This window comes from Lingula anatina, chromosome 8 (genome assembly GCF_051362555.1).
Source record: "Lingula anatina isolate TDL-2025a chromosome 8, LinAna3.0, whole genome shotgun sequence".
NCBI lineage: Eukaryota > Metazoa > Brachiopoda > Lingulata > Lingulida > Lingulidae > Lingula > Lingula anatina.
In genome coordinates, this window is record NC_141774.1 from 15,136,123 (window position 1) to 15,161,858 (window position 25,736).

General features: G+C 40.1%; 3 protein-coding genes across 7 annotated transcripts in view; 2 read left to right on the forward strand and 1 right to left on the reverse strand.

Moving 5' to 3' along the window:
* Positions 1-14,566, forward strand: part of LOC106166850 (uncharacterized) — a 34,743-nt gene extending 20,177 nt beyond the window's left edge. For 3 of the 5 annotated variants that reach the window (XM_087019354.1, XM_087019353.1, XM_087019355.1), the window contains exon 5: positions 10,825-13,519. In XM_087019354.1, the coding sequence (XP_086875480.1) occupies positions 10,825-11,058 (234 nt within the window). In that variant the 3' untranslated portion in view covers positions 11,059-13,519. Of the gene's footprint in view, positions 1-8,032; positions 8,587-9,376; positions 9,476-10,042; positions 10,231-10,824; positions 13,520-14,072 lie in introns of those variants that run through there. The other 2 variants (XR_015335719.1, XM_087019352.1) reach the window with 2 other exon arrangements.
* A 4,256-nt stretch (positions 14,567-18,822) lies between these two features.
* On the forward strand, positions 18,823-22,903 carry LOC112041553 (uncharacterized). Its single transcript, XM_087018875.1, has 4 exons — positions 18,823-19,267; positions 19,982-20,080; positions 20,438-20,625; positions 20,839-22,903. Exons 1-4 carry the CDS (start codon positions 18,934-18,936, stop codon positions 21,070-21,072), a joined length of 855 nt encoding a protein of 284 aa, XP_086875001.1. The 5' UTR covers positions 18,823-18,933; the 3' UTR covers positions 21,073-22,903.
* Positions 22,904-23,035: 132 nt separating this feature from the next.
* The window catches only part of LOC106179319 (DDB1- and CUL4-associated factor 13), a 54,423-nt gene continuing 51,722 nt past the window's right edge, over positions 23,036-25,736 (reverse strand). The window contains exon 11 of the mRNA XM_087018872.1: positions 23,036-23,152. Coding sequence (XP_086874998.1) covers positions 23,051-23,152 — 102 coding nt within the window. The 3' untranslated portion in view covers positions 23,036-23,050. The remainder of the gene's footprint in view (positions 23,153-25,736) is intronic.

Consider the following 25,736-nt stretch of genomic DNA (forward strand, 5'->3'; position numbering starts at 1 on the left):
CTGTTAGCCTCCCCGGAAGAGTAAATATATAATTTTTGACATTTATTTTTAAAAAATAAGAAAATGATTTACAAATTCAATACAGTGATTTCACATTGATTACTTTCTAAAAGGTCAGTCAGTCAACTTTTTCAAAAGGAACTTAGTAATATAATCAATCTAGTATTACACAACTAAGCTTTGACTTTTAACAGAAGTACTTTTATAATGCCTTCAAAATTTGACAGTCTCTTATTTTGCAATGATACAACATTCTGGGTGGAATTATGTACAGAAATGTCCCTTGGTGTTAAATAAACTAAAGAATATATAATTTATGCTTAATACTTGGTCATTTCATATTAAGTTTTTTCATGGTTTTTATCATTTTAAGTTTTAAAGATGACTATAGATAAATCTTTATGCATTATGATCATACTTTCTTTACATTGATCCCTTTATCTCTTATCTCCTTCTAACTGCGGTTTACAATATGGAGATAATTACAAAAGGCAACCTTTTTAAAAAAAAAAGAAACAAGGACCAACTTTGAAAGTAGGAAAAAATTATTAATTATTAGTGGAATGGAAAAATAGCCGTTTACCCCAGTAAAGTCCTTTTTTGGCCAAAACAATCAGTTGTTATTCGTCAAACCTTTCAGCGATAGCGAGTAAAACCCTATGCGCCAGTTATGTACATATATATGCATCAACGACATATCAAAACATAAGAATCATAAATGGTCCTGCAAATGTAAGATCTTCCAGGATTGACAAAATACAAACAGAAAAAACCGAAAATGTAGGAGCCACATACATGTACCTTTACGAAAATTCCCTGTCGGCTACAAACACTATACATGTAAAGAGACACCATGGGATTTACCCGCCAAAATGGATTTTCCAAGGGAAATAAGCAATTTTCTTATACTAACAATCCGATTGTCTATTCATCTCTGGACTTGAATTCGACCTTTTAGTTAAATCTTGGACATAATAATGAATTAAGTCCAAGGTTAAATTTAAAAAAGTTGATATAGTTTAAGATGACTGGCCATGAAATTAATTCTATGCACAAATTCTCTGGACAGTGGAGTAAATGTCTCGAATAAGCAACGCAGAGACATATGTTCGCAAATATCTAGAGAAAAGTCAATTAAGCTATGGTCCTGGTAAAAGGTTCACAAAAACACAATCGTCAAGACGGTGACCCGCAACAGCAGGCCAACCCAAAATAGGTCACTGGTTTCTCGCTTTTGATTCTGTAAAATGGAAAACCAGGTCAGGAGTGACTTAAAATGGCAGCTCTTCAACCTAGCCTGGATGCAGCAAGCACTAAGGACAGACTCAAGGGGTGGGTAGCTATAGTCACGGGGGGAGCCGGTGGTATAGGCAGTGCATGTGTACGACGATTCTTGAATGACGGAGCACTTAATTGTTGCCTTCTTCGACATCGACCAAGTTGCCGGGAAACAGTTGGAGGCTAAGCTCCAGGCGGCTGGCTTTGAGACGAAATTTTACCAGGTCGACGTTTCTGACAGAGAGGCGTGCTACAAGGCCGTTAGCCACGTAGCTAACCAGTACGGTGGCTGCATCAACTTTCTTGTGAACTGTGCTGCGGCATTTATATTAAAAGGCAAGTTGAAGTTACGGATTGCGGGAAACGATTTCCGACACCCCACGAGCATTTTTTACAAAATCATTTTTACAAAATCATATAAAAAGCACCACCTTTGTTATATATCCCAATATATATATACAGACTTGACATTTAATGTGGAATATTTTCTCCAAACTATAATTAATTAGTTTTTTTCCTATTTTGCTGACTGATACATAAAATAAGGATTAAAATCGTGTTTTAAAAACTTTTGATAATCTGTTCGATGTCATTGTGACATCAGTTCATTAATTGAATTCGCCAGTGAAGCAAACAAAAATACATTGCCTATTTTAAGTTGTACGACAACCATTGAAAGCGATATTTTGGATCTCCATATTTCCAAATTGTCGTCTTTAAAAGAGTTACATGACCCACAAAGGCCCCTCATCTCAGTGTCTAGTCAAAGCAATGGTCGCTGTTATGCAGGACCCCCTCTTGCTGCTACCAGAGCTTTCAAGCGGCAAGGCATTCCTTGGGATAGCTTTTTAGAGTTTAATCTGGAAGAAAATTCCAGGCAACGGTTAAAACTTGTCCAATTTGGTTCAGTTTTTTTTTTTTTTTTTTTTTTTTTTTTTTTTTTTTTTTTTTTTTTTTTTTTTTTTTTGTAGGACATACAGGGCGTTGATACAGCTAGTAATGACCTACCCACATATTGTCTATGTGGTTCAAATATGGCGATTTTGATGACCAAGGTAACTGCTCATTCCCTTGGTTCTGCAAGTTATCTGCCATTAAAAGTGCTTTGTGTGAACCGGCAATCTCATCGTGCGACCTAAAATTGCTCCTAAGGTGCCCCCTTTCAGATGATGGTTAAGTGGTTTCCAGAGTATTCCTTTATTTAATCTGGTTCAGGTTTCCATTGATGACTCCCATTGGTAGTTTGGCACCAATGTGGTATCCACTCTGAATAGTGACGCTGTCAATGACCCTAGTCACTTAAGAAGTGGCCTCTTCAGGATATCTATAAACTCCGTTTTGACCAGTTTAGCGGTACAGGTGAAATCTGACCTCAATAAAGAAACCCACGCGGTTTCCGTGTTCTACCCAGAAACGGTCATGGTTCCCAATTCATTAGAGAAACAGACTACGCTGTTTTGCTGTTTACAATGGCTTCCTCAGAGGTCGCCTGATATCTTACAGAGCATTCCGTTTGACACAATAATCTGTCTTGCCATATCTATATTTTTCGAGCCCTTCTGGCACAGGTTATCAATTTTATAAAACACTGCTTAACTCATTTTACGCACTGCAAAACAGACCGTTTGCATGCCAAATTTCGAATTCTTCGATTCAGTAGTTGCCGACATATGGATACTTTTTTTTTTGACAGAATCATGTTTCATCAAAGGCAAGCTTTGACCAGCCCAGGAGCACTAGCCAATTAAATCATTGCATATTACACAATGCAGCAGTGGTAGCGACACACCTGACTTCATATTTCTCCAGTCAGATATCTTATGTGAGATCTGAGTTTTTTGAAAAAAGAACGCATTTTTACCTAGGTATACCTTTAAAACTGAAATATTCCATATTAAATGCCAAGTCTGTATAAACAGTTAGGACCGTAGCCCCCCCCCCCAACACACACACACACACACACACACACACACACACACACACACACCAGAGAGAGAGAGAGAGGGAGAGGGAGAGAGGGGGGTTACATTACATCAAACACAACATTAAAATATGTATGCTACATTGAGATCATTGACGAAAGGCTGGTCCTGATATCCCTGCTCTCTCTCCTCTCGCTTGTCAACATTTAATCAACGTTCGTCTTTGTTCCCCAGCTTTAGATGCCGACACGTCCGACTGGGCACAAGTCATAAGTGTGAATGTGGCTGGATACTCGAATATGGTACAGGCCTGCTTTCCTCACATGAAGACAGGTAAACATATCTCTATTTTATTCTCCATCTCCTCCTCTCCATCTCTTTCTCTCCCTCTCTTTCTCCATCCAATAATACCGGTGTCATGAAACTGAGGGTCCGCCCTCCATATAGTTATAATGGTTAGGGTTAGTCTGACCTAAGTGGGTCAAAATCTAGGGCGAGGCTCACCTGTACAAAGTAATGGGAAGCAGAGTCTTCTGTCATGGGCGACTTTCTGGTACATGGCACCGACCAAGGAGAGCCACTCGCCAACATGGCGGCGGACACCTGTACAAAGTAATGGGAATCGGAGTCTTTTGTCATGGGGGACTTTCTGGTACATGGCACCGGCCAAGGAGAGCCACTCGCCAACATGGCGGCGGACCCGATGATTAACAAATTTTGCTGATTTGTATAGTTGCATCAACGATATTAATTACCTATTTATAAATTTTGCTTATGTACGTTGTGAATGACCATTTCCTGTGTTTGCTTGCGACTGCTTTTTCTTTTTTCCAAGTGCATTGCGCTGTATTAGGGTGTATAACGCACTTTAGGGACGCCCATCTCTTGCCACTCTGTGAAAGTGTGTGCACATGTCTTTGTGTCTCCCCTCTTTTTAAATAACGAGTTCATAAGTGTTTGTTTCATCTGCCTGTGTCTATCCACCTAAACAACAAAACATCAGCAAAATCAGCATCGTAATTAATACCGACTTTCTTTCAAATTCAGTCTTTTCTCCAATTAGAATAAATTTTGTTCATCGGACAAAGTTAAAATGCCAACATGCAATCAATCTCCAAATATTTATCATATTTTGTCAAAATTGAGCAGTTACATTAATATTTCATCAATACTTCACTGATATTTCACCAACACAGCCGAACCTGACGCCAGATCAGTCGTCAATATAGCCGGTATGGTCGGCCACGTGGCATCGGCCAGTAAGTGGACGTACTCGACCAGTAAAGGTGCTGTGCTGGGGCTGACCCGGTGTATGGCACTGGACTTGGCCAAAGATGACATACGGGTGAACTCCGTACGTGTCACCGGGAGCCATAAATACGGCAGCGGTAAGTGTGTGTGTGTGTGTGTGTGTGTGAGAGAGAGAGAGAGAGAGAGAGAGAGAGAGAGAGAGAGAGTATCAGAAGATTCGCTGATATCGACAAATTTGATTGAAGAAATGATGAAAGATTTGAGCTGAAGAGAGAATGTCATGGTTTTAACGCTGATTTTTAAAATCCATATTAAAGGCAGTGCGGAGTAGAAGAAAGAACACTGCCAAAATGCCTTGGAATAAGCCTTGGAATTGTTGCCCACAGTTGACGATTGACTATTTGCCGAAGCATTTTCCAACTGTCAGGTCAACAATTCCGGCAGGACACAATAGAGTCTAAAAGTATCCAGTTTGGTTGCCATCCCTTATTACCCTCGTAATCACATGCACAATCCACAGGGGTCCAAACAACGAGGTCAACATACTGGGCATTAGCCACGTACTACTTCTGAAGCTGTACTTGGGCATAGTACTTGCGTTTCTTTTTGAGAGAAAATGAATCATCTTGACAAAAAATTCTCCTTGGATGTTGTCCTCCATTGTTTTCTCACGGCAGTTGAAAGGGCATTTTATCTCAAGAACACCAAGTCCGCAACATGAACATGTGATGATGCCATCTGATGATGCACCAAAATGTGGTTTTTGTGGTGAAAGCAGTAAGCCCGACTCTGTTAAATGGGCCTCAGAATGTTGAAGCCCAACATGGTCTGCCACATACACTCTTCCTGATGGGCACAGCTTGATGGGCTTGTGCGGGTCTTCCTGTACAGTTCATACGCATTCTCCTCATTCTCTCTCCCCCACTCAACAGCAGGTACTCTAAGGGCGCATTCCCATATATTTTAGATCGATCTATCCCCGTGGGAAGTCTCACTAGATTACTGCCAGATAATCGGGCTTAAATGTCCGTCCCGCCCACTACAAGCTATAAGGGGGTAATTAACTACCGTGAGCGTGAGCGCAGTGTAGAGGACGGCTTGGAAACACTTGTCTGCATAACGTCACCAGCAATAGATGCAGTTATTCTGCCAGTCCTTATTTCATGCCAAGCTGAGGATGAGGATTGCAACCTTGTTGTCTCCCCAACACTTTTAATTTCCTCAGGTGTTATATCATGTTTAGCATAAATGTCATTACACACATCAATCACATCTTCCTTGCTAAGGGTCGTGTATTGTTCCTTGTAGAGAGTTCTCTGTTTGTATGGAACCGTGGTAACAGGGGCAAAATCTTCAGAATTTTCTTCTATAAAGGTCTCATTGTACTCGCTCCAAGCACTAAGTTCGACTACAGTAGTAGTCCCTAGATGTCTAATTGACTGTGCTGTTCCCCATAAGTGGCTGGCCGCGGCAATTCCCTGTGGACTCTTGTGCTCTCCCTCAACTTTCTCTTAGCTTTTTCACTGTAGTACTTTATAGTTCCAAGGGGGTTAGTTCAACATCCTTAACATAGCATTCATTCCACTGACATGGCAAATCAGTCCAGGCAGAGGTTGTGTAACCTAGTCTCACTGCGGCTTCCACTTTATACAGCACCGCTCCAATGTGAGAACATGTCTCTCCCAATCTACAAAAAGAGACCAAATGTTTATAATTTGTTCAAGTGTCTCTCCAGACAGAGGAAACGTGTAATTGCATAACCATCTAAATTTTATTTTCAATATTTCATGTTTTAAAGGCTAAAAAAGTGCATTGCACATTATAAGATTTAAACTACTTATATGTACAACAAGAATCACAACGGAAAAAATTACCCTGCCATGCAATCGCAGTGTGCAGTAATTACTTTGCCATCTGTGCTCATGCAAGGCCACCCGTTGGTGATGTGGCTCCTCTGCCACACGCCATGAAGGTTTCACATCTGCTTTAAGAATAAAATCACCTCTATTCGTCTTGTAATGATACACAGTCTGTACCCAGCCAGAGACGAAAAAACATGTGCATCCAAAGCCGAAGACAGTGATCATGTGACCTTCTTGGCATCAAGAGAATAGTGACTTTACTTGCGTTATATACCTACCAGTTGGCAAATTTAAAATCTCTCACACTCTTAAAAAATTAACAAACTTTTCACGTTTAACAATTATTCTTTATAATTTTATTACACTAAGTCATATCATATGGGTATGGTTTGAAAACAGGAATTAGGTTACAGTTAAGCCATGCGTGCATACAAATTATTTGTAATTCTATAACTTTTTAATGAGCGTTGTGTGATTTACCTTTTGTTTTTAAGCTGTTCATTCTTCCTCTTTATCAGATATATCGGTAAAAATCAAATCTATCCCCCTTTGATAATTACATGTAGCACATGAATGCTCTGAAAACCAGCACATACCTATTCCGAAACCGCCTCGTAGTAAAAGATGTCACCAAAACGTAGAATAATTACTCCTGTGGACTTGAAATAAACCTCCGTTTGATTTTGACTATATTCCGTAACCGCTTCGTCGTCAGAAATAACAATTAAACTAGAATTATTACTCCCGCGAACTCATAATAAACATGCGTCTTATTTTTACTATATTCCGAAACTGCCTCCTTGTCAGAAATATCACCAATGAATAAATTTCTTTCTCCTTCGCTCTTGTGAAAAATTAGTTTGAGTATATTCTGGTCCGACGCCCCTTGTTTATCAGAAATGTCACTAAAAAGTAGACGTTTTGCCTTGGGACCTTTTTTTCTGCAGCAGTTCCAGCTAGGTGTGGCTCAGCTGAGACGCGCATGGTCAGTGTCGACGGTTGATTAAATACTTTTCAAGCCAGTTGAACGTCCACGACAAGTATTTAGCAAAAATTGATCAAATTGGTCAGACATTACATAAGAATTCAGCGGGAGGTGACCAGCGCACGTGGACGAGTTTATTCCACATAACATCTCTAGGGGTGTATTCCCAGAGATTTAGATCGATCCAGAAATTAAGATTTAGATCGACCTAACTCCCTGGGGGTTCACGCTAAATTGCAGTCAGCCGAGCGCGCACCATAGTTAATTAACCCCTTACAGCTTTTAGTAGGCGGGACAGACGCTTAAGACGGCTAATGTTACAGTAATCTAGTGAGACTCCCCACAGGGATAGATCGATCTTAAATCTATGGGAATGGGGTCTAGAGCGTGATATAGGGTCACTTTATTCGGTTTTAGGGGTTTGACTATATTTGTTCTCGGTATGTATGTCAAATAATACACTCGCTTACGCTCGAGGTATTATGGCATATATCGCTCGGGTGACAGTGTATTATCTCACACATGGACTTTCCCCGCGTTTGCCGCCTAATTGCGGCCCCTGCAATCCTTTTGTTTGATATCAGCCCCGTGGCGTGTATTCTTTGATATCACCCCATGCGCGGTGATATCAGCGTGTTCTATTCAAAGTTAGGGGGTTTGGGTGGGGAACGCGCACGATTTCCCTTTGTATGTGTGACAAATAATGCACTGTTACCCCCTCGCCCGATATACACGATAGCATGCCTCGCTGGCGCTCGTATTATCGGGCTCGTGGACAGTGCATTATTTCCTACATAATCCACTGTCCACGAGCCCGATATACACGATAGGCACTCGTGTATGCCACTTGACCCTCGCTGACTCGGGGTCTATCTATTACATAATCGTCATGACGGTGGCCTGCAACAGGGGGCCAAAATAGGTCACCAATTCTTCACCTATGACTTTGCAAAAATGGCAGCTCTTCAACCTAGCCTGGATGCAGCAAGCACTAAGGACAGACTCAAGGGGCGTGTAGCTATAGTCACAGGGGGAGCCGGTGGTATAGGCAGTGCATGTGTACGACGTTTCTTGAATGACGGAGCACTTGTTGCCTTCTTCGACATCGACCAAGTTGCCGGGAAACAGTTGGAGGCTGAGCTCCGGGCGGCTGGCTTTGAGACGAAATTTTACCAGGTCGACGTTTCCGACAGAGAGGCGTGCTTCAAGGCCGTTAGCCACGTAGCTAGCCAGTACGGTGGCTGCATCAACTTTCTTGTGAACTGTGCTGCGGCATTTATATATAAAGGTAAGTTGAAGTTATGGATTGCAGGAAACGATTTCCGACACCCCACGAGCATTTTCCCCAAATAATTTAAAAGTAAATGTTTGATAAAGACAGCATGTTTTGTGGCATTTCTTACAATCAGGGGGTTGGCCGAGAATGGTCGATTCGGTCACCTTTCCCTGTTGGTTTCTAATCTACCAGCGAGAGAGCTGTTCAACCAGTGCAGATCTGTTCTGCCAGCTGGCATAATTTGTCCAGCTTTTCTAACGAAAATAACACCCCTTTTGTTATATTTCAATTTAAAACTTAACTCGCGCTGTGATCCATAATGAATGAACATTAAGGGTGCTTTCCCAGAGATTTAGCTCGATCTAAAGATTAAGATTTAGATCGACCTAACTCCCTGGGGGTTCACGCTAAATTGCAGTCAGCCGAGCGGGCACCATAGTTAATTACCCCTTTACAGCTTTTAGTAGGCGGGACAGACGCTTAAGCCGGCCAAGCTGACAGCAATCTAGTGAGACTCCCCACAGGGATAGATCGATCTAAAAATCTATGGAAATGGGATGTTAGTCGTAACCATCCCTTTTTTCGCCTTCAAATTCACAGCGCAAGAGCAACTCTCGCTTGCATCTACATAAAACAAAATCAGATAAAAAACATTGTGTATGCTGCTGTGGGATGGGTGATGGGTCGGACTGGCCGGAGGGGGCTGATATCCCTACTCTCTCCCCTTGGTTTTCAACATTAAATCAAGAAGTTATAACTTTATAACTTCTTGATTAAATCAACGTTCGTCTTTGTTCTCCAGCTCTAGATGCCGACACGTCCGACTGGGCACAAGTCATGAGTGTGAATGTGGCTGGATACTCGAATATGGTACAGGCCTGCTTTCCTCACATGAAGACAGGTAAAATACACATCTCTCCTCCTCTTTGTCCTCCTCCTCTCTCTCTCTCTCTCATCCTCTGCATCTCTCTCTCTCTCTCTTTCTCCCACTCTCTCCCCTCTATCTCCACCTTATGCGAGTGTGAGCATGAATCCTTGCTGTCCGCCGTAATAACAGCAAAATCTACATCGTGCACCCTTTGCACTGGACGGCGTTAAGCGTACTGGCCACACCTGACACACAAATTCAGACACACAAGAGAGAGTGGCAACGATTGAAAACGAATGCATTACGCTCGTCCGGCGCGTTTGACGAATGCCAAAATTGCAAGAGTTGCCTTTTTTTTTTAACGCGTCAGTCGAGCGCCGACCCTGCGTCGTGTAGGTGTGACCGGGGTATTGAGCGCAGAAAGGATGCCGTCCACTGATAAGGGGCCTTTACTCCAATTTGAAAACAAATTCTAATCGAACAAAATTAAAAAGTAAACATTCCTTCAATCTCCACATCTGAAATGTATCATATTTTGTCAATATTTTTGCAATTCGTACAGTACTTAAGCAATATTTCACAAATATTTAATCAACACAGCCGAACCTGACGCCAGATCAGTCGTCAATATAGCCAGTAACCTCGGCCACGTGGCATCGGCCAGTAAGTGGACGTACTGTACCAGTAAAGGTGCCGTGCTGGAGCTTACCCGGTGTATGGCACTGGACTTGGCCAAAGATGACATACGGGTGAACTCTGTGTCACCGGGAGCCATAAATACGGCAGCGGTAAGTGTGTGTGTGTGTGTGAGAGAGAAAGGGGGGGGGGGGGTGTTATCAGAAGATTCACTGATATCTTGAAATTTTTATTGAAGAAATGCTTAAAGGTACATACAAAGTCAATTTTGTGTCATAAAAACCAACCAAATGCCAGCATATAGTTTCAAGTAGTATAACTAAGAGAATTACCAAAAGGCATTGTTTAATTTTACCGGAAAGTGATGTTTGAACAGATTTTTCTGCTAGCTTTCTATGCTGTATGTCAATGGGGCAGAAAAGTAGGTCACAAAAGTAGGTTAAATTGACAACCAAAAATTTAAAGAAAGGAGCACTCTAAAGCTCTTTTATGGCTGATCGGGTGATTTATTCTGTTTATCCCTTGGCATGTCGAATTTTTTAGAGTCGTATAAGAAATTAGTAGCAGTGGTTTACATGTGTTACTGGGAATTAATCCACGCTCCACCGATGCTCGTACCTTTAATAAGATGAGCTGTAGAGAGAATGTCATGGTTTTAATGCTGATAATCAAAATCCATATTAAAGGCAGTGCGGAGCAGAAGAAAGAATTAAAACACTGCCAAAATAATATCATTCATATTTCAGTTCGCAAACTTCATATCAGGCGATGAAGACAAAAAGAGGTGGTTTAAGGGATGTCACATGATGAACCGTATCGGAGCATGCGCAGAAGTTGCTGCCGCCATTGTCTTCCTCTGCAGCAGAGACGCATCCTTCATCACGGGCGCCGATCTCCCGGTAGATGGCGGGTTCACGGCAGTAGGCCCTGAAAGGCATGGGAAAGACGGAGCCAAGTTTACGGGCACGATCCCAGAGTAGATGCTGCGGCCGTCCTTCACTTAGAACTAGGCCAAGTTTCACTGTCCAGTGGCCCAAATGGTTCCGACCACGTGCCCATTGCCCTTCCACTTTAGAAAATAGAGGTGAATCATCTCGCGACACCACGAAATTAAATAGTTGGTAGAAAATGAATAGAAAAACGCCAATAAAATAACTGGTCCTTCTATGTTTAATGCCTCACACGATACGTTTTGGATTCATTTTAAATAATCAATTATACTCTCTCCATTCATACCTTTACAACCAATAATGGACTACTTTTTCGTATTGTATCTTATTTTTAATTGAACCATGCTTGGTAGTGAGATGTGTGTAAAAATAAAAATGCCAAATTATACCAATAATAACTAGAAAAGCACTCAGAGAGCGCAGACCTCCGCCAAGGCAGTAAAGTCTCCATCCACTGCCGTTTCACCCCTTAATTTTCGATATTTTTGATTAGTGATTATTGATACGGATCACCACCAAAAACTAATCATCTGTTCCTTGGTCCGCTTCTGACAGTTCCTGAAAATTTCATCAAAATCGGTCCATAACTTTTTGAGTAATGTTGATGACAGACAGACAAACAGAAGTGCAAACATAGCCTCCTTAGCGGAGGTAAATAAAGGTAGCAGTGACATTTTACAGTCTCTTTGAGGTGTTTATACTGTCACCTAGTATTTCAGAGATTAACACTTTTTGATAGTTGTATTGCAGGCTTTATCCAGACCCTTTGTTGTTGCATAAGCCCTCCAAAGTATAGTTCACAGATTATCCTACAGGTTTACCACTTAATATGGAATATTATTTTGGGGCGAGTAAATTTTCTACAAAATATTTGATTTCTCTCTAACTTCTTTAAATCCAAAGCTGAGGTGTCACTCCATGTGTAGCCAGGTGTGTTACCTAATTACCACACAACTCTCGAAACAATTGATGCATGCAGTTGCATGTTCTGTGGTCAGAAATGTGAGGGGTGGTCTTTTCGGCAATTTCTGCCCTTGTATAAAAACGCATGGGTTTGGTCAATCTTTGGAGTGTGTTTAGAGAAGCAACAAAAGGATCGCTCTGGAACTTGACAGGTACCTTAGTGAAGATATGGTTCAACAGCCAAGCAATGCAGCTTACTATGGGATTCTTGCTCTCAAAAAAACTGGCCAGAAACGGACAGCCATTGCCAGGTAATTAAACATTTATCAGGAACCGTTTGTGAAGTCCTCCAAAGAAATGCTGCAACAGGGGCACCTACTCCAATACCTCGACCATGGTGTCCGCTTATCACACCAAGAAGACAGGATCGCCTTCTCCTTTGAGGACGCCGTGCTGGTCGTACAAAGAAAACCAGTGTCCTCAGAAAAGACATGCAGAATGTTATTCAAACGCCCGTTTCAAGGTCCCCCGTGAACAAAAGATTTCTGCAAGCCGGTTATTTTGCAAGAAGGCCAGTACGGAAACCACTGTTAACAGTAGGTCATATACAGCGACGTCTGCAATGGGCTGGGGACCCCGTGCGTTTGCAGCCAAAACACTGGAATCACGTCGTTTTAAGTGATGAGGCCAGATATTGATCTTTTAGGGTTGATCGTCGAATCCGTGTCCACCGACGTGTACGAGGGACATAAAACGATGATTGCGTACTGCCTAGGGTGCAAGCAGGGGGTGGTAACGTCTCTGTTTGGGGAGCATTTCATGTCGGTGCCCAGAACCAGTTGGTTTTTCAAGGAGGCAACCTCATCCAAGATTCCTACAGAGACATTCTACAACAAACAATGCTTCGATTGGTAAGAGTCATCTTCAGGAACAACTTTGTGTACCAAGACGACTGCGCAACCCCACATCGAGGCCGCAGAATCACTGTTTTTCTTCAAAACCAATGGGTTCAGCAACTGCCCTGGTCTGCAAACTCTCCAGATATGAACCCAATTGAAAATCTGTGGGCGGAAGTAACTCACAGAATTAATAGCTATGGTCCTCGGTCGGTAAATAGTGATGGACTGCGACAGGCAAATGTCACTGCGTGGAATGATATCCCCACCCAAACTCTAAAAAACGTGTCACAGGGTATGCCATGTAGGATGAGGGCGCTGCAAGCGGCTGCTGGAGGTCATACCCGCAATTACTGACTTTTCATGATTTACTGTTGTGAGCTCTTTGACTGTGTAACGTATCACTGTCCGGAGGCTATCTTTTCTTTTATATCTTATCTTAAAGTTTATACTGACTTCAAACTGTTGATATGGTTTTCTGGGGGTGTTCCTTTCTTTTGAATGGCATCTTATGTCAGATTTGATATTATTGACCAAAATATCTTCCAACAGAAGACTGGATGTTATTATCACTCAGTGACATACTTTTGTAATGACTCAAGCCAAAAAATTTTAATCAGGACTCAAAAATAACAATGATAAAAAATATTCCATATTAAGTAGCAACCCTGTATATTAAAACTAGAAAATCACTCCGAGAGCGCTGACCTTCGCCAAGGCAGCAATTTTTGATTATTATTGATTACTGATCGATTATTGATCAGGATCACCACCAAGAACTAATAATTTTTTCCTTGATCCGTTTCTGTCAGTTCCTGAAAATTTTATCAAAATCAGTCCGTAACTTTTTGAGTTATGTTGATGACTTTATGTTCCGTATGTCCTTGACAATGGTCAAAGATATTCTGTATAGTTTTTTTTTTTTTTCGGGGGGGGGGGGAACAAATGTTATTTTCCCTTAAGAAAAAAATACCAACAATTTTAAACTCGTGACACGTTGCACAACTAGTCCTGAATTCGGTTTGGATTTTTTCCACCATTCCAATTAACTTCTAAACCAAGCATCCTTGTTTCTGACATTCTTAAAGAAGCTATCAACATCATTTGATGGATTTTCTAGTTGGGTGAGATCCGAAACTATGATGAATATTTAGACAAAAAAGTATGACTTTGGGAACAAATATGAAATAGGTATAAAATATCTTTAAAACATTGAAGCAGAGTCCAATACATGAGCTTCAAAAGTCACCTGACTGGTTGCATATGATTCACATTTTTCCAAGTAAAATACACACAGTCCTAGAACGTTACATAAATAAGGATATAATTTTAATTATAGTTAATATTTAAAAATATTCCTGTCATTTGACCTCTCCAACGACATGTTTCTTTCTCCCTCTGGTACAAACGGAACAGCGCCTGGCTTGCTATGTGTTCTTCTGTTAGCTTCCTTGGAAGAGTAAATACATAATTCTTGATATAAATTTATTTTAAAAAATTACAAATTCAATAGAATCATTTTACATTTTCACTTTCTAAAAGGTCAGTGAGTCTACCTTTCCTAAAGGAAGTGATATGAACAGTTTGCTATTATACGACTAAGTTTTGACTTCTAACAGAAATACATTTATAATGTCTTCAAATTTTGACAGTCACTTATTTTGCAATTTGGGATTATATACAGAAGTGTCCATTGGTGTTTAATAGACTAAAGAAAATAAAATTTATGCTTAATACTAGGTCATTTCATATTGTTTTTTCATAGTATTTATCATTTTAAGTTTTTAATACTACTATTGATAAAACTTTAAACATTATTAACATACTTTCTTTTCCTTGATGGCTTTATATTATCTCTCTTATCTCCTGCGAGGCGTTATATAGATCATCTTGGGGACGTGGCGGTGACGGCTGATTTGGGGTTCGTGCGAAAATTTCTCCTTCAGTTTTTCACTATATGCAAATGCCTTTTTCTCTCTTGGTCTTAGCTGCGGCAAGAAAGAACTGATGTATTAATCAAAAGTAATATTTTTAAATGAAACTTTACTTGAATTACTTAAGCACCCCGCACACGGTGAGCAATAATAGTGTGACTGAATTGCGCAATACACTGCAATACAGCGCAACACAGCGCAATACACTTGATAACACAAGTCCAGTTGCATGTAAACACAAGAAAGGGTAATCTCACATAAAATAGGGTGATATAAAAGCAAAACATGGTACATAGTAATTAATATTGCTGATACAACTTGACAAATCGGCACAATTTTTTCATTGTTTGGTCAGCCGCCGCGTTTGCGAGTAGCTCTTCTTGGCCAGTAATATTTCCAAGAAGAGCCACTCGCCAACATGGATGCCAACTGGACAATATAAAAGTCTTGCTGATTTGTTAAGTTATATCATCGATGTAACTTGCCTAGTAATAATGGTTGTTTTTATGTCACCCTACTTTGCTGGGAATGGTCATTTCTTTTGTGTAATTGCAACTAGATGTGATTTTTCAAGTGCATTGCACTGTGTTGCGCTGTATTGCGGTATATTGCGCAATATAGTCACACCGGTGAGGGGTGCAAGTGGCGCGCGCCACTTGCGCTGCGCCAGATGCTCGCGCTCCTCAGCTCCCCTCAAACTGTTCAGCAGAGGTGCCTCCCGGCCTGCCCCTATCGAATGCACCGCGAAATGTGGGATCATGTGATTAAGGAGCATTACATATTAATTTTTTTCTGAAAGAATGGAAAATGGTGACCACGTTAATCAATCAGACTAACTATAACTGTGTACATTTTTGTTTACTTCGCTGGAGGCTTCCATTTTTCTTTGTTTCCGGCTACCGGCACATGCGCATTGTTGGCATGACTTGAGCAATCGGTGCTTGCACCCCCCACCTGAGCCATTTGCCTCAAGAGGCCAAAAATATCTAACACGTGATAAAAGACAGTTTGTTAACTTAATTATCAATTCATTATTATTATTATACATTATTATTATTTATGAACATCCATAAACCAATTTTGGAATTCTAAATTTCTTTTTTTTTTCTAAAATGATCCAAAGTGAAATTCACCTTTCTCAATTTTCATTACAAAAGCAGCTCAAAATTTAGAAAGTTAGAACTCGATAACAGGAATTTATGGATTGCAAATCTATGAACAATTTTGGAGAGAGTAAACTAAGATGATTAGTAACTTACTGTGATTGAGACTTTGAAAAAGATACAAAGTCATGTGAAAAGTATCAAATAAAACTCTTACTATGCTTTTTTTTAATAATAATTAATTATAAAAAGTAATTAATCATAAAATATAAATATAACTCATCACCTGTATTCAAAATACAGAATAGAAAAATATAAATAATAAATAAAACTTTCAGTACTCCTATTCGTAAATAAAATAATAAATGATAGATAAAATCAATGATAAATAAGGCTCTCGCCACGCCTATTAAGAAGCAGGGCTCGGAATCTCGAAAGGTTCGCTATGTTGCGCACGCGCTATAGCATAGCTAGCGTGCGCTATTTGCTAGTGCGATTGCACCCACCTGCAATCTCGAAGCCTTAGCAGACGCAACGCAATTATAACCTCAAACTCTACTAATATTCGATTGCCGCATAAAGTGAAGACGTCATAACACAATTACACAAAATGCAATTTTTTTCACCATGACGCAAATCAAGAGGTTGTTTTAATTTATAGGAATATCATAATAACAAATACTGATATTTGAAGTATTTGACACCAATAAAATGTCAAAAAACAATTCAATAAGCGAAGCTTGGACTGACACAATTACTGACACACTGGTGAGTAGTGTTCAGTCTCACAATAATAGACATTGAGGAAGGTGACGGTGCGACCGAATGCTTTCTTTCTGCTTTTTCATTTTGTGTGGAAAATGACACTTTTAAATTTATTATTATTATCAATAGACTACACAGATGAATTAAATGCACCAGAAAATATAAAATGATGTATGAAATGTTTAATTTTGAAATTTTCTGCATAATAAAACATGACTTTGGCATTCTTCACGTGAATATTTACCGCAAGTTTTTCTATCAGAGGTACCAGTGATTCAATCAATTAAAAGCTTCCATGTTTTTGTTATATATTTTATTATATGCTATTATGACTAGCAACCCAAACTTGCCACCATGTTTAATTACATGAAAGACATATTAAAATGACGAATTTTGCATCCGCAGAGGCCTTTGCGACTAGTTTGTATCGCCGCAAATAATAGCCTCGAAACTAATGGCGATTTGGACATTAGCGCACGGCCGGGATTTGCGAAGCTTTCGAGATACGGGATAGCGCACGCTAGCCATGCTAGCGCAGGCGCTCAAAATAGCGATTCTTTCGAGATACGGGATAGCGCACGCTAGCCATGCTAGAGCGTGTGCGCAACATAGCGAACCTTTCGAGATTCCGAGCCCAGGACTATCCCAGCGACCCACCCGGCAATAAAATCAGCGTTCAATCTCATGTTAAACCCCCTTTACACTGAACGGTGTCCTCTGTGCGTCCTTTGTGCGACCATGAAACTGGCACCGCTGAGGTCGTAGAAAAGAGGCACAAGTATAGCTCTGGTTGCAGAATGAATGCTCAATGATGACATAAAGTATTATATTTTTTACTCTTAAACGGCGCCGTGCTGCGGGATGCAGAAAGGACGCCGTCCAGTGTAAAGTGGGCTTGATTATAGGGCAAGGGGGGGATTGTCCAGGGGGGGGGGGGTCCGGGGGGGGGGGGGGGGATTGTACTGATACCCCTAACGTCTATCACACAATTATTATTCTGATCTCTAGGGCATGTCACCCTGAGCTTCAGAGATAACTTGACACTAACCTCTTCACTATAGCCTATCTTCATCGTGTCAAGTTACCTCTGACGAAAATAGTTTGACCTAGTTTATATAAGCCAATCGAATCCATGTTTCAAAATTTTTCACCAAAGTTTGGTGAAAACGCTGATTGGTTGACCGTCAATCGGCAATCCTCGGCTGATTCCGCAAGCTCCATACTTACAACATAGTTATTGTCGAGTGCGGAGATATCCGAGTAGTTCCGAGTGCATAACCGTACACAAAGAAAGCATGGAGTATATCGGAATTGAAACCAGAGCAGTTTGATGCCCTGCATAATTATCTACTGAGGGATGATGTATTTTGCGTGCTGCCCACAGGTTACGGCAAGTCCCTGATATTCAGCCTTATCTTTGATTGGTCCGGATTTGAACAAAGCGCGCTTTGACTCGTTCGCGTTCATTGGCTAGATCGTTCAATGAGTCATTGAGTGCGGGCTTTAAATTTGATTGGCGGGCGGCGGAGGCAATCGAATGTGGTCAGAGGTAACTTGACACGATGAAGATAGGCTAATAGTGAAGAGGTTAGTGTCAAGTTATCTCTGAAGCTCAGGGTGGGGCATGTGTGTGTCAGATGAAATAAAGCGAAATACACTTGCATATTAAACCACAATAGTTAGTCCCCTATTCTGAATAAGGCCTAAGCTGCTTAAGCTGAAAGCAATTTAACAAGCAGCCCTTTAAGGTACGGGAACCCAGTCAAAAAACAGCATGTATAGAGACGCTTTTTTAAAGGCAAAATGCTAAAATTGATTTTTCAAGGGATATAAGCACTTTTCTCGTACAGTACCAACGATCGAATAAGCTATCTTTACCTTTCTGCACTTGAACTCGACCTTTTAATTAAATTAATAAAAGTCGATTTAGTTTAAAATGACTGGCCAGTCATTATAACCAGCGACAATATCTTACTAAGCTCCGACGGCGTACCGACACCCCCCCCCCCCCCCCACACACACACGCCCTCACAATAAAAAACTGAACAATACAAGGGGCTTGAGCGATAAAATTAATTCCATGCACAAATTCTCTGCACAGTGGAATAAATATCACGAATAAGCAACGCAGAGACATATGTTAACAAATATCTAGAGAAAAGTCAATCTATGTCTCTGGTATAGGGTACACAAAAACACATTCGTCAAGACGGTGGATCGCAACAGCAGGCCAACCCAAAATAGGTCACCAATTTCTCGCCTTTGATTTCGCAAAAAGGAAAACCAGGGTAGGAGTGACTTAAAATGGCAGCTCTTCAACCTAGCCTGGATGCAGCAAACACTAAGGACAGACTCAAGGGGCGGGTAGCTATAGTCACAGGGGGAGCCAGTGGTATAGGCAGTGCATGTGTGCGACGATTCTTGAATGACGGAGCACTTGTTGCCTTCTTCGACATCGACCAAGTTGCCGGGAAACAGTTGGAGGCTGAGCTCCAGGTGGCTGGCTTTGAGACGAAATTTTACCAGGTCGACGTTTCCGACCGAGAGGCGTGCTTCAAGGCCGTTAGCTACGTAGCTAACCAATACGGTGGCTGCATCAACTTTCTTGTGAACTGTGCTGCGGCATTTATATATAAAGGTAAGTTGAAGTTATGGATTGCAGGAAACGATTTCCGACACCCCACGAGCATTTTCCCCAAATAATTTAAAAGTGAATGTTTAATAAAGACAGCATGTTTTGGGGCATTTCTTACAATCAGGGGGTTTGCCGAGAATGGTCGATTCGGTCACCTTTCCCAGTTGGTTTCTAATCTACCAGCGAGAGAGCTGTTCACCCAGTGCAGATCTGTTCTGCCAGCTGGCATAATTTTTCCAGCTTTTCTAATGAAAATAACACCGCCTTTGTTATATTTCCAAGTATATATCTTGTCTACATGCGTCTACGGCACGATATCAAAACCTACTAGCTGGCATTGACCTGATTAAAGAATATTTGTGTGAATGGAACCACTAAATACCCCCGCTTAGACCTCCATAAATCTGACGTAAGGTGGGAACGTGAGACAATTTAAAATTTTACTCGCGCTGTGATCCATAATGCATGAACCCTTAGTCGTAACCATCCCTTTTTTCGCCTTCAAATTCACAGCGCAAGAGCACGCGACGTACAAAACGAAATTCTCTCATTGCATCTACATAAACCAAAATCAGAAAAAAAAAACATTGTGTATACTACTGTGGGATAGGTGATGGGTCGGACTGGCCCGGGGGTTGGGGGGGGGGGCGGTCTTGATATCCCTGCTCTCTCCCCTCGGTTCTCAACATAAAATCAACGTCCGTCTTTGTTCGCCAGCTCTAGATGCCGACACGTCCGACTGGGCACAAGTCATGAGTGTGAATGTGGCTGGATACTCGAATATGGTACAGGCCTGCTTTCCTCACATGCAGACAGGTAAAATACACATTTCTCCTCCTCTTTGTCCTCCTTCCTCTCCTCTCTCTCTACTCCTCTTCATTTCCATTGCCAGAGTTGACAATTTTTTTTAGCGCGTCGGTCGAGCGCCGACCCTGCGTCGTGTAGGTGTGACCGGGGTATTTAGCGCACTGACCGCATTTTTGATCGCAGAAGGAACGCAGAAAGGACGCCGTCCACTGATAAGGGGCCTTTACTCCAATTTGAAAACAAGTTCTCTCCATCGAAAAAAGTTAAAAAGTCAACATTCCATCGATCTCCATATTTGAAATTTATCATATTTTAGCAATTCGTACAGTACTTAAGCAGTATTTCACTGATTATTTATCAATATAGCCGAACCTGACGCCAGATCAGTTGTCAATATAGCCAGTGTCCTCAGCCACGTGTCAACGGCCAGTAAGTGGACGTACTGTACCAGTAAAGGTGCCGTGCTGGAGCTGACCCGGTGTATGGCACTGGACTTGGCCAAAGATGACATACGGGTGAACTCCGTGTCACCGGGATCAATAAATACAGCAGCGGTAAGTGTGTGTGTGTGAGAGAGAGAGAGGGAGAGAGAGGGGTATCAGAAAATTCACAGATATCTTCAAATATGATTGAACAAATGCTTAATAAGTTGAGCTGAAGAGAGAATGTCATGGTTTTAACGCTGATAATCAAAATCCATATTAAAGGCAGTGCGGAGCAGAAGAAAGAATTAAAACACTGCCAAAATGATATCATTCATATTTCAGCTCGCAAACTTCTTATCAGGCGATGAAGACCAAAAGAGGTGGTTCGAGGGATGTCACATGATGAACCGTATCGGCGCATGCGCAGAAGTTGCCGCCGCCATTGTCTTCCTCTGCAGCAGAGATGCATCCTTCATCACGGGCGCCGATCTCCCGGTAGATGGCGGGTTCACAGCAGTAGGCCCTGAAAGGCATGGGAAAGACGGAGCCAAGTTTACGGGCACGATCCCAAAGTAGATGATTTTCTTGTCCTTCATTTAGAACTAAGCAAAGTTTAACTGTCCAATGCCCCAAATGGTTCCGACCACGTGCCCATTGCCCTTCCATTTTAGAAAATAGGGGTGAATCATCTCGCGACACCACGAAATTAAATAGTTGGTAGAAAATGAATAGAAAAACGCCAATGAAATAACTGGTCCTTCTATGTTTAATGCCCCACACGATACGTTTTGGATTCATTTTAAATAATCAATTATACTCTCTCCATTCATACCTTTACAACCAATAATGAACTACTTTTTCGTATTGTATCTTATTATTAATTGAACCATGCTTGGTAGTGAGATGTGTGTAAAAGTAAAAATGCCAAATAATACCAGTAATAACTAGAAAAGCACTCAGAGAGCGCAGACCTCCGCCAAGGCAGTAAAGTCTCCATCCACTGCCGTTTCACCCCTAAATTTTCGATATTTTTGATTAGTGATTATTGATACGGATCACCACCAAAATCTAATCATCTGCTCCTTGGCCCGCTTCTGACAGTTCGTGAAAATTTCATCAAAATCGGTCCATAACTTTTTGAGTAATGTTGACAGACAAACAGAAGTGCAAACATTGCCTCCTTAGCTGAGGTAATAAAAGTAGCAGTGACATTTCACAGTCTCTTTGAGGTGTTTTTACTGTCACCTAGTATTTCAGAGATTAACACTTTTTGATAGTTGTATTGCAGGTTTTATCCAGACCCTTTGTTGTTGCATAAGCCCTCCAAAGGATAGTTCATAGATTATCCTATATTAAAACTTGAAAATCACTCCGAGAGCGCTGACCTTTGCCAACGCAGCAATTTTTGATTATTATTAATTACTGATTGATTATTGATCCGGATCACCACCAACAACTAATAATTTTTTCGTTGGTTCATTTCTGTCAGTTCCTGAAAATTTCATCAAAATCAATCCGTTACTTTTTGAGCTATGTTGATGACGTTATGTTCCGTATGTCCTTGACAATGGTCAAAAATATTCTGTAAAGTTTTTTTTTTTTTTTTTTTTTTTGGTAACAAATGTTATTTTCCCTTAAGAAAAAAATACCAACAATTTTAAACTCGTGACACGTTGCACAACTAGTCCTGAATTCGGTTTGGATCTTTTCTACCATTCCAATTAACTTCAAAACCAAGCATCCTTGTTTCTGACATTCTTAAAGAAGCTATCAACATCATTTGATGGATTTTTTAGTTGGGTGAGATCCGAAGCTATGATGAATATTTAGACATAAAAAATATGACTTTGGGAACAAATATGAAATAGGTATAAAATATCTTTAAAACATTGAAGCAGAGTCCAATACATGAGCTTCAAAAGTCACCTGAATGGTTGCATATGATTCACGTTTTTCCAAGTAAAATACACACAGTCCTAGAACGTTACATAAATAAGGATATAATTTTAATTATAGTTAATATTTAAAAATATTGTTGTCATTTGAGCTCTCCAACGACATGTTTCTTTCTCTCTGGTACAAACGGAACAGCGCCTGGGTTGTTATGTGCTCTTCTGTTAGCTTCCTTGGAAGAGTAAATACATAATTCTTGATATTTATTTTTAAAAATTACAAATTCAATAGAATCATTTCACATTTTTACTTTCTAAAAGGTCATTGAGTCTACCTTTCCTCAAGGAAGTGATATGATCAGTTTGGTATTATACGACTAAGTTTTGACTTCTAACAGAAATACATTTATAATGTCTTCAAATTTTGACAGTCACTTATTTTGCAATTTGGGATTATATACAGAAGTGTCCATTGGTGTTTAATAGACTAAAGAACATAAAATTTATGCTTAATACTAGGTCATTTCATATTGTTTTTTCATAGTATTTATCATTTTAAGTTTTTAATATTACTATTGATAAAACTTTATGCATTATGAACATACTTTCTTTTCCTTGATGGCTTTATATTATCTCTCTTATCTCCTTCGAGGCGTTATAGATCATCTTGGGATGTGGCGGTGACGGCTGATTTGGGATTCGTGCGAAAATTTCTCCTTCAGTTTTTCACTATATGCAAATGCCTCTTTCTCTCTTGGTCTTAGCTGCGGCAAGAAAGAACTGATTTATTAATCGAAAGTAATATTTTTAAATGAAACTTTACTTGAATTACTTAAAGGACAATGTTCATGTAAAAATCCATTTCTCGAATTTTGAAGATACAGCACTCAATCTATACACTAGAGGTATGTTTTAATCGATCCCCGCCATTTAAAAATTATAAAAACAATCTATTAGTAGAAAAAAAGCGTTTTAGTAAACCTCACCTCAATATGCAAAAATGAAGCAACAGATCTGGGTCACGTGGTACTGTGACGACAATCACGATAAAGGTCTATGAGACTCAACTGAGCTGCAGGTGCATACAGACGGAGAAGTTAAGGAAAGTTGTGTTGAACGGAGTTGAGGAATTTTCGTTATGCCTCGGTGTGTTGCCGTGGGATTCACCAAAATTGCAGCTCTCGTTGACAATCTTTCTTTGTCTGTGACGGTCTTCCGTGACTTACTTACTAACTTCGGTGACAATAGTTGCGATGCTCTAGATCATGGTCACCTCAGGTGGTTTAGATCATATCAAGAGCTGGTAGTCTTTCAGATTAACTGTCATCAGTTGGCAAACTTACTGATTGCTGATGCATTTTAAATGCATTGTAGTTGACCAAAAGCTCGTTTACAACAAACCTGTTAATTATGCACCGCTGCAATTCCCAAGCCAGGTAATAACAGGTATGAAACTCGTCTTGGTGGGCTTTCATATTTTTCAATATATCTCATTTATTTCATGGGGTTATTTTATTGGTATTTGTAAATGACGTTAAATATCAATACTTAAACAATTAAGTTCAAACACGGTCGCGAACATTAATAAAAGAAATTGCTCTCAGGGTATCTTGAAGCTTCCGTGGAAGAAAACGTGTTGAAGAAAAACAGGAAAAAGAGCGTTATATTAAAGAAAAAATGGGAACTGCTATAATAAAATGGTTCGTTATCCTAATTCGTTTATGCTTTGAGGATTTGTTTCTGAAGATTATTTCATCTGAAATATTAAAGAATTTAAAAGATTGATTATTTTATAACTTGAAACGCAAATTCTGCGTCAGTACGCAATTTTTTTTTTGCAAATTTGTAAGCTTATAACAACGTGCTATAAAGATCTACTCAAGAAAAAAATTTGCTTGGGTAAAATTGAGTACGGAATGAACTGGAGACACTTGGCTTGTCATTAAGTTTACACGAAAATATGTCAGGTAACTTTATACTGTCTTTGAAAGAGTAAAGATTGAAAGATAATTTTAGACAAACTTTGACGGGGGAAATACCTACAAAGAGTAATGGGCTATTTCGCCAACATCTTGTTAAAAATTTTACACTGCAATTCTATTCAAATAAGCTAAGGAACTAATTGCCAAATTAATACTCTCATCACATAACAGAGGGGTAACCAGACCTGCAAAAATTGTACGCACATATTTAAAAAGATTACAAGCACATACAGCAAAATGTAGACTTACGCAAAACATGAAGGACAGCGTAATCACAGCAAATGTACCTCATATAGTAGCTTAATTTCCATTAATAATAAAATCATCATTTAAGTCAAAAATATTCTTGCGATTTAATAACTATTTTAATTTACCCAGAACGGTATATTTATTTTAAAGGCGGTTAACTGAAATATAGTTTTATGATTTGTTTGTGAAAATTGCCCATGTCACCCTCTTAGTTTGGAGGTCTAAGCTGGATCAAGTCCGTGTTAACATTCCTATGAAGTTTTGCAGGAAAAATTCTTCCTTTCTTTCTCTAGCTCCTCGATAAACCTGGTGTTCAGATTTTATCTAGTACCCCCAGGTCTACGGGAGCTGCGCTTTGTAACTAACGCACAGGTAGATTTTTACCTGAGATAACTGGAGAAAAGCTTAGATAGAGAGTGCGTTCGATACAAGCAAGACAAATTGAATGCCATTTAACCCTCTAATTAAGAGGTAAAGGAAGTTCCAGGTAGATGGATGATTAAGATAGGACTTGTAAAGGTAACGGGCATTGTTTACCTCAGTTTAATAAAAGTATGCAAGACGGAGTGTCAGCGGTTTAATAAAATAAATTGAATTTCACAAATAACATGGACCTCATATGCAATAATCAACATTTCCCTTAACTCATTCAAATGCAGTGTTTTATACAACTTGGGATAACCATAATGAAATGCTTGTTAAAGAAATGACTAGACGGGAAATGGTTTTACACAGCTTCACGAGGATTTAGACCCCTCGGGTAAGAGATTTGAATGAGTATAAACTTTTATCAGAAGCCAGAGTAGTCATCTTACAGGTAGACAATGCAGCTCAGTTTGACAGCTAAGCACGCTCTGTTCTCCAGTGGCTCGATTGTCGTCATTGGACCACGTGACCACGTAGCTCATTAACTCCCAGGCCGAGCAAATAGGACGTTTTTTAAAGCCAAAAATTTACAAAATGAGCTTTTAATTTGTGTATTTGGATAAAGATATCGTTAGTTGGGCATGTTTTCTGAAGAATATGTTCCGTTCAGGCCATTCTGACGGCATGAAGCAAACCCTTTAAGCACCCCGCACACGGTGAGCAATAATAGTGTGACTGAATTGCGCAATAC

Coding starts and splice junctions, on each gene's coding strand:
- LOC112041553 (XM_087018875.1), top strand. CDS start 18,934: ATGGCAGCTCTTCAACCTAGCCTGGATGCAGCAAACACTAAGGACAGA. Junction 19,268..19,981: donor TGCGGCATTTATATATAAAG/GTAAGTTGAAGT, acceptor TTTGTTCGCCAG/CTCTAGATGCCGACACGTCC. Junction 20,626..20,838: donor GATCAATAAATACAGCAGCG/GTAAGTGTGTGT, acceptor TTCATATTTCAG/CTCGCAAACTTCTTATCAGG.